Source organism: Oncorhynchus keta, chromosome 19 (assembly GCF_023373465.1).
Source record: "Oncorhynchus keta strain PuntledgeMale-10-30-2019 chromosome 19, Oket_V2, whole genome shotgun sequence".
In the NCBI taxonomy this organism is placed as follows: Eukaryota; Metazoa; Chordata; class Actinopteri; order Salmoniformes; family Salmonidae; genus Oncorhynchus; species Oncorhynchus keta.
Genome location: NC_068439.1, coordinates 31,361,316 through 31,374,018, shown reverse-complemented (window position 1 = coordinate 31,374,018; position 12,703 = coordinate 31,361,316). Strand labels below are relative to the sequence as shown.

The 12,703-nt window shown below is 46.7% G+C and overlaps 1 protein-coding gene across 6 annotated transcripts in view; it reads right to left on the bottom strand.

Moving 5' to 3' along the window:
• Positions 1 to 12,703, bottom strand: part of LOC118371750 (RNA polymerase II subunit A C-terminal domain phosphatase-like) — a 127,875-nt gene that overhangs the window by 111,424 nt on the left and 3,748 nt on the right. For all 6 annotated transcript variants that reach the window (XR_008070879.1, XR_004823073.2, XM_052470231.1 and 3 more), the window contains 3 exons: positions 9,450 to 9,540; positions 8,393 to 8,559; positions 5,277 to 6,551 (listed from right to left, as the gene is read on the bottom strand). Coding sequence is in view for 4 of the 6 variants with exons in the window: in XM_052470231.1 (XP_052326191.1) it covers positions 5,277 to 6,551; positions 8,393 to 8,559; positions 9,450 to 9,540 (1,533 nt within the window). In the remaining 2 variants the exon portion in view is untranslated. The remainder of the gene's footprint in view (positions 1 to 5,276; positions 6,552 to 8,392; positions 8,560 to 9,449; positions 9,541 to 12,703) is intronic.

Here is a 12,703-nt window from a genome sequence, read left to right as displayed (position 1 = left end):
CCCTCGCTCTCCAGCAGAGACAGACATGTAGGCTATTCAGACAGACAGGTATTGATCAGCCGCATGTCATCATGATGGAGAGGAACAACCATGGAAAGACTCTTAATCTCACTGCTGACATACTGTCCCCTGTGTCTTTGTACACTTGAGCGAGAGAAAATGAGATGCTGAGAGAACAGGGGAGGACTGGTGTTTCATGGCATGGTGGTCCTGATCATTGACCACCAGACTTGTCTTCAGATGCAATTAAAATAACCAATCACCTAATCAAGAAGCTATATAAAGCCCAATACAATGAATGCCAGACTGTCTTATGCTCTTGTACAGACAGCCCACACAATGGCTGCTTCTTAACATGGCCTCTTCACATGAAGTGGGCCCCTGTATGCTGCTGGGCCGTTAAGTGCTCATTCTCTCTCCCATTCTCCTTTTCTCTGTGGTTGATTTTGTCCGTTTCTGACGTACAGACCACGGACCGTTAATTGCAAAGTGCAGCTCCGAGAGAGCCAGTACCACGACAACGCTGCCTGCTGTCTGAGGGCATGTTGGATTGGATGAGAAACCGCATCATGCTGGGCTATTGTTGCGCCTTCCTTTAGAGACATGACGTTCGCCTGCCAGTCAGACAGCCAACCCCACATACTTAAATGATGCTACTCTGAGAGATGGAAGGGAAGTAATCATCTGTTTGGCACAGCCAGACAATTATTCCCTGCTCCTCTTTCAGAGTAGCATCACTTAAGTCAATGGGTTTCCAAGTGCAGGAAGAAGGTACTTGTGACATTTGGAATGTCAGGAGGTAAGGTGACCCGATAAAGCCTGCGTCTCTCAGACCGTCCACGTGTCTCTAATGGCTGAAGAGAGGTGCCTGTGTGATTTACCTTTAAAAATGGGCCTGAAAGGGGCTGTCTGCCACTCTGTACACTCAAAATGTGAAACCAGTCCCCCATCCTGAAGTGCATGAATGTTAAAGGAGAATCTGAGAACACAGTTGTATTCATTGTCCAGGCATGCTGGTCTTGTTAATGGAATCTTCACCCCTTTATAACTGAAAAGAGAACCCTCGTAATGGTCTTCTATCTTTAGAAGAATGGGTCATGTTAGCAATTCAAACCAGACCTCATTTCAGTCAGTAGGAACTCTGACAGTGCCATTTGATTGAACGCCAGCAAAGTGCTAAGGGAGACCAAATTGAAACCACGGCTGCACAGCGACAGAATTTTAAACGGAACAGCGACAAGCGAATGGTGTCTGTCTTATAGTTGTACGTGTTCATCCAAATCAGTAACACCTGGTCATAGTACAGCTTACTTGGTCACTGTGGGGCTTCACTGTGCAAGCCATAACTGGCCACGTACAGATTCAATAGCCATAGACCCTCAGTCTGATGATCCGTTTCACTAGAATCCATTTTACAATCCAAATGACAGTGCAATCTCTCTAATAGCTGATATCATCTCTCTAATATAGATGATATCATCTACACCCATTAGGGACCGGAATATGCGAAAGCGAAAGACGAGAAAAGCCATTCAGAAACAGCTTAGGCTAGTCTCTGTTTGGATTTCATTAATGGATTAAATTCAGGAGAGAATATGTACTGTAGGTTATATGGCTCTCTGGTTTCATCACTTAAAGTAGGCCTAATATTCATGATGGCTCAGCTCGCTAGAGAATCTAGATCTACAGTGATGGAGGAGAGAGTCCTCTGGCCTGTTTACTGGGTTAATAGGGAGGAACAGAGAGAAAACATCATAGTATCACTTCGCCATCCCATTAAAAACCTACTCTCTGCTAGACGTTGAGGTTGAATGTGTTGAGCAGATGATGTCACTGAAGCAGTTAGAAGTGCCATTATCTTTTCTCCTCCTACTCCAGCCTGTTTCTTCCCGACATGGCCTGCGTCCCAAATGGGCCCTGGTCAAATGTAGCGTACTATAAAGGGAATAGGGTGCCATTTGGGACACATCCCTGCCTTCCCCATTAGAAACCTGATACCTTAAACCGGAACACTGCGTTGAATTAGTTTCCAACCACAATTGTCCCCCACGATGACTGTGGATCTGGTCTCAGAGTACATTAGTACGTTCGTATGTTTTTCCTACGCGATATTTCAGACAGCATTGCACGATTTTGACAAAACTTGAGTGAATCATGTCTTGCCATAGATTTGGCCTTCACAAAAATGACACATCGGCCAGATGGTGGCTCTATAACAAGAGAATGAAAATGCTAACTTTGAAAGGTCATGCCCCTCACCCAGTTTGACCAAAAGTCACAAAATTCAGTACATACACAACACGGCCAAAAGGATGTGGACACCCCTTCAAAATAGTGGAATTGGGCTATTTCAGCCATACCCGCTGCTGACAGGTGTATAAAATCAAGCACACAGCTATGTAATCTCCAGAGACAAACATTGTCAGTAGAATGGCCCGTACTGAAGAGCTCAGTGACTTGCAACGTGGCACTGTTATAGGTTTCCACCTTTCCAACAAGTCAATTTTCTGCCCTGCTAGAGCTGCCTAGTGCTGTTATTGTTGTTATTGTGCTGTTATTGTGAAATAGAAACGTCTAGGAGCAACAACGGCTCAGCTGCGAAGTGGTAGGCCAGACTGCCTATGGAAGCAACGTCAGCACAAGAACGGTTTGTCGAGAGCTTCACGAAATGGGTTTCCATGGCTGAGCAGCAGCACACAATCATAAGATCACAATGCCAAGCGTCGGCTGGAAGAGTGTAAAGTCCGCCGCCATTGGACTCTGGAGCAGTGGCGTTCTCTGGCGTGATGAATCACAGTTCAACATCTGGCAATCCGACGGGTGAATTTGGCAGAATCCAGGAGAACGCTACCTGCCCTAATGCATAGTGCGAACTCTAAAGTTTGGTGGAGGAGGAATAATGGTCTGGGGTTGTTTTTCATGGTTCGGGCTAAGCCCCTGAGTTCCAGTGAAGGGAAATCGTAATCCTACAACATACAATGACATTCTAGATGATTCTGTGCTTCCAATTATGTGGCAACAGTTTGGGGAAGGCCCTTTCCTGTTTTAACATGACAATGCCCCCGTGCACAAAGCGAGGTCCATACAGAAACGGTTTGTCGAGATTGGTGTGGAAGAACTTCACTGGCCTGCACAGAGCCATGACCTCAACCCCATCGAACACCTTTGGGCAGAATTGGAACGCCGACTGAGTTTAATATCTTATAGTTTATGTTTTTCAGTCAGAGCAGTTCAGGACCCCTGTCTAAATCAATGTAAGGAACCATGCCTGACGGGATCAATGGCCTGGTACAGGAGGTAGGCAACACTGTTCATGGAGGAGCGCCACAGGTACTGCAGGATGTTGTTCCAACCAGGCACCACACCTGACCACCTGACCAGCTAATTGATCAGCTCAGTGATTGCCCGAATTCAACACACCTGGTTTTCCAGGGCAGTTAAATCAAAAACATGAAGTGCCTGCAGTAATCCAGGGCTGCCTACCACTGGTCTATTATGTTGATGTATTGTGATGAAAATTGGGGAGGGGACAGTGGACCTGTCTCTGTCAGTTAGTACATTCGTCACACAAAATATCTCAGATAGCACTGGCTTTATTTTGACGAAAGTTGGGTGAATGAAGGATGGCGGATGACAACACATCATTCGTGGGGGATGACATGTTTACTGTTGCCTTGTTTCATTGCGATTTTACTCCATCAGAAACAACCATTATACTGTACTCTTCTTCCTGATGTTTCTTCACAAAGACAATTGAAATGCTGTTAGCAGCTTCTTCCTTTGCAAATGGTTATTTACTCTGGGAAGGAAAATCACTTGACTTTCAAGTGAAAACATAATGCTTCAGGCTGTTTTGTTGGTGCTTTTTCTGCTCTTCTCTAGTTGGTTTGGTCTCAGGACCCAGTGAAACAGACACACTGAGACCCTGGTAGAGAGTACACAGGTCCTCTCTCTCTCTCTCTCTCTCAGTAGTCCAGTCAGTATCTGATAATGTTTGTGAATGAGACAACTTTTTATTCTGCCAAATGAGCAATTCACAACAGCGTAAACGGACATTTGAAATGACCTGGACCAGTGAACTGGTAAAAATTGGATAGTTGATGTGATTGAGATGACTATGGACCATGGGGACAGGCTCTTATGCGTTTGAGGCGTGAACCGGTGTCAGACTGATGCATTTGAGAGGTGATCATCATGTCATTATGGATGTAATGAGTCAGACCATGCTGGCTCTATAGTGCTGCTCTGAGCCTGCTGGATCAACAGGCTACGGGGAAGATCCAGAAATATCCATCCTCTCTGACCTTCTCCTCTAATGGGCTTTGAGGAAGTGAGGACGCGAGGAGTATGCAATAGAGATTCTCCCTGTGTTGACCGTAACCTGACCACCTCTGTTGACAAGAGACTAATTATTTCATCCATGTGTGTGGTATTCAGCCCGTGGTTTTACCTCACCACTCAGACTTCCATTAACAACGGCATAACCAGTAGGGGTGGGAATTGCCAGGGACCTCACGTTACGGTATTATCACGGTGCTTTGATGCCGATACGATAAGTATTGCGATTCCATATGTGATTTTATTGAGATTTGATGCTCCAAACACATTGCTCACCATATGTCTACCGCAGAGGGACAAGATAGAGCCATGAGAAATCAAGTTGATCAGTCATGGAAATAAAAGTGCTGAAAGCTCATTGGCTCCCTACTTAAAAAGAAGATGGAGGACGCCTGTATCTTTGTAGAGACTGGGTGTATTGATACACCATCCAAAGTGTAATAAATAACTTCCTGCTCAAAAGGGATTTTTTTTTTTTTACCCATCTATCAATAGATGTCCTTTGTGAAGCAATGGAAAACATCCCTGGTCTTTGTTGTTGAATCGGTGTTTGAAATTCATTGCTCGACTGAGGGACCTTACAGATAATTGTAAATTGTATGTGTGGGGTACAGAGATGAGGTAGACATTCATAAATTATGTTACACACTATTATTGCACACAGAGTGAGTCCATGCAACTTATGTGATTTGTTAAGCACATGTTTTCTTCTGAACATATTCAGGCTTGAATACTTACTGACTCAACACATTTCAGCTTTTATTAACTTGTAAAAATGTCTAAAAACATAATTCCACTTTGACGTTATGGTGTATTGTGTGTGTGGGCCAGTGACACAAAATCTTAATATCATCCATTTTAAATTCAGGCTGTAACAAAATGTGGAAAAAGTCAAGGGGTGTGAATACTTTCTGAAGGCAATGTATGTAGTAACTCACCTGCTCTAGCAGCAATGAGGTGCGTGGTTCTGCCAGGGTCTTTAGAGCTGAGCAGGAGGCTCTTGCCTATCTTTGCACCCAGGGCCTTGGCGTGGTAGTTCTCCCTGGTTCTCTCCATTGGGTAGTTGGTGGGGTACAGCCCAGAGAACACAATGGTGGTGCCCTCCAGGCTCCGGGCCTTCAGCTCCGGGACGATCTTCCTGATATCAGGCGTCTCTGGGCGTTCCTTCCTGATATCAGGCGTCTCTGGGCGTTCCTTCCTGATATCAGGCGTCTCTGGGCGTTCCTTCCTGATATCAGGCGTCTCTGGGCGTTCCTTCCTGATATCAGGCGTCTCTGGGCGTTCCTTCCTGATATCAGGCGTCTCTGGGCGTTCCTTCCTGATATCAGGCGTCTCTGGGCGTTCCTTCCTGATATCAGGCGTCTCTGGGCGTTCCTTCCTGATATCAGGCGTCTCTGGGCGTTCCTTCCTGAGGAAGGCGCTGTAGCGGGCGTAGTATTCTCCATGGATACGCTCCAGCACTTCTTGTAGATAGATGAGGTGGTTATCCTGGTCCACCTCCTCCTCCTCCTCCATGGTGACTCCTGACTGTTCACTGTTCTGGGACTTTGTCTCAGCCTCCCTCCGTTCTGAGCGCCCGTTCTCCTGCTCAGGAGGGAGGACAAGCACAGACGTCTCCCCTCCTACCTCAGAGCTGTTCTCCCCGGTGCGCTTCTGCTTAATACCCCCCTCTTCCTTTCCTCCAGCCCCGCCTGATGGCTCCTCTACTGCCGCCTGCTCCACCCCTTCCTGTTTGGACTTCCTGGTCTGGCTGTACTCCCCCTCACTGTCTGATGAGGGTGGATTACACGTTACAGAGTCAGAGTCGCTGGACAGGTCAAAGTCCAGGTTGCTGTTGGGCTCATGGAGGTCTGGAGGAGTGGAGGATGTAGGAGGAGCTTCCTCCTCTGAGCCCACTGTCCTGCTGCCATCCTCTTCTCCTTGCACATCCTCTTTCACATTTGTCCTGTCGCTCACCTGTGCTGCCGTGCTGGCATCGGCCCCCCCGCCCCGCCCCTCCTCCACAGCCTCGCCCGGTTGAGTCCGTTCATTGGCTGCTGCTTCCTGAGTGGCTGAGGGGGCTGTTGACGCCACCCTCCCGCCGTTGTTGTGGTCTTTAGACCGCTGTTTCTTACGGCCGTTACTCCGCTCCTCTGACGCAGACGACCCCGCTGTAGGCCCGGGCGTTACTGCTGCTTCCGAGGCCTCTGCCGGTCGGCTGGCCTGGCTGCCGGCTGGGGTAAAGCAACATCACAGGAAGATCCGTTAGCACATGAAAACACATGCGCAGACATTTTGTCACTGAAATCACTGGACTAGTGTCTGTGAATACATTTCACTGAAGTTGTTTTGGAGGTGTAACCGAATGAAGGCAAGTTAACCGGTGGCCTCTGAGGCACTGAATCAGCGTTGAAAACATGGTCTGTTTAAACCATGGTGCATGGCTCAACAACAACAATGTTCTTCATAGCACTTTATTCTCGCAGGTCATCTACAAACTCTTAGTAATACAGAAATACATGGGTCTGGCAGCTGTCCATGTGATGTCACGGAAATTAGCAGCACTTCCCTAATTGATCGAACAGCCTGTGTGTCGTTCTCTCCTGGGAACCCATAGAAGTACTCTCCCTCATTTGTAGCTTGTCCTGTTTGTCTCTACTGCTCATCTAAAAAAGCTCTCCACTGGGAGAGGCTCTCTGAGAGGAAAGAACCCACGCCCTCCTGAGACTGAGCCTGAGAGGGTAATCACGGTTCAGATGAACCCAATCTCATCATGGCTACCCAGGCTTGGTGTGGGAGTATGAATACAGTGTTGATGGTGAGGTGCTGTTAAGGCTTGGTAGCTCTCATTCTATCTTTATCAGATTGATGCATTTAGTATTTGGATTCTGGTCAACCCTGGCCTTTGAGTACGATCATTAGCCTGACACTGTTCTAAAATGTTCAATTTGGACCTTATTTTCACAGAGAGGTCCCCCAGTCACCTCCCTGCCTCTCACCTGTGTTGAGAGGATCGTAACAACTTACCTACCAAACTAAAAACTGACTTGCCTCCCTGCCACCCCTTCTGTTGTGGATCATAACATTTACATATCACAACCATTTCTCTTAAAAAGCTTCACCTTCCCTCTGCGGAGCTGCAGTCTGCCACGCAGGAGAGCGGTGCAGCAGTCTGCCACGCAGGAGAGCGGTGCAGCAGTCTGCCACGCAGGAGAGCGGTGCAGCAGTCTGCCACGCAGGAGAGCGGTGCAGCAGTCTGCCACGCAGGAGAGCGGTGCAGCAGTCTGCCACGCAGGAGAGCGGTGCAGCAGTCTGCCACGCAGGAGAGCGGTGCAGCAGTCTGCCACGCAGGAGAGCGGTGCAGCAGTCTGCCACGCAGGAGAGCGGTGCAGCAGTCTGCCACGCAGGAGAGCGGTGCAGCAGTCTGCGGTACAGCAGTCTGCCACGCAGGAGAGCGGTGCAGCAGTCTGCCACGCAGGAGAGCGGTACAGCAGTCTGCCACGCAGGAGTCTGCAGCAGCCTGCCACGCAGGAGAGCGGTGCAGCAGTCTGCCACGGCAGGAGAGCGGTGCAGCAGTGCAGCAGTCTGCCAGTCGCCACGCAGGAGAGCGGTGCAGCAGTCTGCCACGCAGGAGAGCGGTGCAGCAGTCTGCCACGCAGGAGAGCGGTGCAGCAGTCTGCCACGCAGGAGAGCGGTGCAGCAGTCTGCCACGCAGGAGAGCGGTGCAGCAGTCTGCCACGCAGGAGAGCGGTGCAGCAGTCTGCCACGCAGGAGAGCGGTACAGCGGTTGATGCAAATGAAATCAAAACAGTGAGACTCCATTTGCAGCCAGAGTACCAGGATGAGATCACATCCCTGAAGTAACCATCAAACCTCTTCCTCTCTGAACTTCGGTCACGCGACGGTTTTTGGAAGGTAGTGGTTTTTTTCTTTAGTGTCACACTGACAAAACACTGAATGCCCTTATAAGGGAGTGAGGACTGTTTTAATAGATCACCGTGCATCATGTATTGACCACTTCAAAACAGTGCCCACTGTGCCATGTTAAGCTCATTGTATACCCTGTATACCGTACCTTTCCTTGCCTGCTGGGACTCTTTAGACCCGGGCGGAGCGTTGATGTCTCCTGTGCCCTGGAAGTAGACGTACTTCTTCACAGTGATCAGGTTGGGAGCAAACTTCCACACGTCCTCCCGATCATCTATAATACATACCATCGAGTCACCACACGGGAACAGATTCCTTAGGGTTAGATGAGAGAGAGATAAAGAGGGGGAGAGAAAGAGAGGGGGAAAGAGAGTAAAAGGTAGAAAAGAACGAGAGTTAAATATAAGTGAAACTGGCACTCCCTCGCCACTGACACGTGTAACACCCTAGGCAGTGTGTCTTTAGGGAATAACAAAGTTCCACAGTAACAGAGCACAATGCTATGCTCTCTCGCCATCTCCCAGTCATAGGCTACGTCCCAAATGGAACCCGATTCCCTACGGGCCATGGTCAAAAGTAGCACACTAGAAAAGGAAATAGGGTGCCATTTGGGAAGGACCCTCAGAATCCCTTCAGGGTAGAAATTAATTCTGTCTGTCACGCTTACTAATCATTATCTGAACTTCATAACTATACAAAAAGCACATTTTCTACCATTAAGACTTTGATTTAATAAGAGAACAATGTTCTAGCAGGCTTCTATAACAGGAGTCACTGATTAGAAGGAATACTGCATGGCTATTGGCTATTCCCTCTGCTCATCTATAGCGCTGTCATGCTAGAGCTGGATGGCTCAGTTTTACCATGCTGTATTGTCTGTGGGGACAACAAAGTGACTTCAGATGACTTGACTGATGCCAGGTTTTAATCAACACTAAGGTCTGGTAGCACCAATCATTACAGGAATTCCCTCAGTTGAACTCTTCTGCAGTAGTGGCTGAGTGGAAATCAATTTCTCCTTGACTGAATAAATGCCTTTGTCTAAATTAAAGATAACATATCAGCTGTGTCCTTTTCATATTGGACAGATTTTTCTTAAAAAAGTCCTGGCGGAAGATGCTACTAGTATGTGTCAAAGTGTAATGCGTGGGCCTCATAAAGCAGTGTGTGTGCTAGCAGCTCTGCCAGACAGAGCCAGGTCTGACCTCAGGTTCCCCGTCTTGGAGAAGGGGTCGATGCATTCGTCTCTGGACAGGATCCTGTGGGAGAACAGCTTCATCTCAGGGTCCAGGAAGCCTACGGTCACAGAAACACACAAGAAAAACATATTAAAAATGGACTCAATAAATTATAGGAGAGAGAGAGCACAAGAAAGAGAGAGCACGAGAAAGAGAATGAGAACGAGAATGAGAGAGACTACATTAGACATCTTATTTAAAAGAGCACTGTGGAAAACCAGGATGTATTTACTAAAGTAAAGGCACAGTTTTGCCAAACCGCCAATCTGCATTACTCCCCGGCCGCCTGGCGCCACACAGGGTAGCTGTCTAACAACAAAGCTAAAAGGTTTTGAGTCCATTTAGAGACAATTCTCATGTTTTTTCTTTATCTGGCCGTTTTCATGTTTTGTTACACAACATCTTCAATTTTAACTCAAATGAAACTGCAGGCGTCTCTGTGCGTGCGTGAGACATCTCTGTATACCCCGTAGGCTTTCATTAAAACCTCAAAGCTTTGAGATGAGAACTAAATGCAAGCGGGGTCTTCTCAGTTCCTCTTTAAAAGCTGCAGAATAATGTGTGTCTGGAGGAACAACAAAGCCGGGCTTTGATGGAGGAGCGACATCCCCACTCCACAACAAACACCTTGTTACCTGGCTGCTATTAAATCCCAGAGAAGAGGGCAGGTGTCGACTAAAGCACACAAACCCATCGACATGGAGAAACAGCCAGATACAGTGACCTCTCTGCTCCACAGACTGAGGTAAGTACTACATCACACACTCACTAGTCATTTGCTTACAACATTCAGCGTTGACATTCATTATAGAATAACTTCTAATTGGTAGCGAAATATCGTCTCCAAACTTTAAAAAAAGAGATCCAATGTTCACCTCTATAACCAAAATGCAGATATTTAGATGACTAAAATGCTCAACCTTTCATAGTAACTTAATGTAAAGTGAGATATGGTTAAAAGTAAGGTTGAGTATGAAGTGGCTATATTATTCTCTGTGAGAGGCTGGTAAACTGACCAGTGAGGAGGCATCCCAAATCGCACTCTATTCCCTATATAGTGCACAAGGGCCCACATGGCTCTGGTCAAAAGTAGTGCACTATATAGTAGGGATGTAACGATTCACCAATGTGTTCAAATGTTTAAGATATGAGTGCATCGGTATGAGGGAACCCAACCCAAATGTAGCATGCATCAGTCTGAAAATCAACTCAAACGTTACAAATGACTTTCTATCTTCCGAAAATACCCCTCACCTGTGTCAAACTAAGAACGTAACTATGTTGACAGTCATTGATCAACAAATAATTTTGCATGCCCAAACAACCCCAGGCGATATCAGTCAAACTGTACGCTGTGTGCAGCTTTACACGCTGATTAACGAGAGGCAGGCCTATCCTTGATCTGGCACATCTGCGCGTCACCTTCTGAATTCAAAATGTTTGTAATGGCGCAAGTCGCTCTGGATAAGAGCGTCTGCTAAATGACTTAAATGTAAATGTAAATGTTTATTGGTTGAGTGACAATGTATTTTGCCATGTTATTTTTTTTATCAAATGCGCTGTTGAAAATGGTGTTTTACCGGAATAAAAGCTACCACCGGAGACAACGAGTCTGGCTTTAGGTAGGCGACATGCTGATCGGGGCCCACATGACATTTTATTTGGATTAATCAGGTTCACCATCAGCAATAGTTTCACTTGAAACAATCATAAGTATATGTCCATTTCTAAATATACAGGGTAAAGTTGATGATTTCATAACGAGGACAGCAGTCATATGTGCTGACTGCACTGCATGGAAGTCTGTCAAAACTTCCAAGTGGTGGGGTGGTAGACTTCCAGTTTCCTTTGTGGCTCAGCTTCCTACAGAGACATAGTTCGAGCAGATCACTCTTGTCAAGTTGATGACCACTTTTCAAAGTGTGTTGCATTATGGTTATAAACATTGTCCAACTCGCAACTACATAGGAGGCACTATTTGTCAACCAAACATTAATGTGGTTTGTTTGACCCACGCGAACTTGGCCAAAGACGTGACTAAAACAGGAGGCAACTTTGCCACGATTCTGGATACAAATTAAAGTATTCTGGATACAAATGATGTTTCAGACCTCTCTCTTACCAATTAATTGAACACACGTTATGTTTTCAGTTCGTGTGTGTGATATGAGGTATAGAAAACTTTATTTTTGCCTTCAGAAAGTATTCAGACCCCTTAACCTTTTCCACATTTTGTTAAGTTAGCCTTATTCAACATTTAATTTGTATAAATACTCAGCACACAATACCTCACATTGACAAAGTGAAAACAGGTTTAGAAATGTTACAAAATCTATTAAACTAAAGTATTCAGACCCTTTTCTATGAGACTTGAAATTGAGCTCAGGTGCATCCCGTTTCTATTGATCATCCTTGAGATGTTTCTACAACTTGATTGGAGTCCACCTGCGGTCAATTCAACTGATTGGACATGATTTGGAAAGACACACAACTGTCTATATAAAAGGTCCCACAGTTGACAGTGCATGTCAGAGCAAAAACCAAACCATGAGGTCAAAGTAATTGTCCATAGAGCTCTGAGACAGGACTGTGTCGAGGCACAGATCTGGGGAAGGGTACCAAAACATTTCTGCAGCCTTGAAGGTCCCCGAGAACACAGTGGCCTCCATCTTTCTTAAATAGAAGAAGTTTGGAACCATCAAGACTCTTCCTAGTGCTGGCCGCCCGGCCAAACTGAGAAATCGGGAGAGGGGGGCCTTGGTCAGGGAGGTGACCAAGAACCTGATGGTCACTGAAAGAGCTCTAGTTCCTCTGTGGAGATGGGAGAATCTTCCAGAAGGTCAACCATCTCTGCAGCACTTTACCAATCAGATCTTTATGGTAGAGTGGCCAGACGGAAGCCACTCCACAGTAAAAGGCACGTTAGCCCACTTGGAGTTTGTCAAACGGCACCTAAAGGACTCTCAGACCATGAGAAACAAGATTCTCTGGTCTGATGAAACCAAGATTGAACGCTTGGACTGAATGCCAAGCGTCACGTCTGGGGAAAACCTGGCACCATCCCTACGGTGAAGGATGGTGGCAGCATCATGCCGTGGGGATGTTTTTCAGATGCAGGGACTGGGAGACAGGACAACGACCCTTAGCACACGGAATGTCCATGAGCGGCCAGCCAGAGCCCGAACTTGAACCAAATAGAACATCTCTGGAGAGACCTGAAA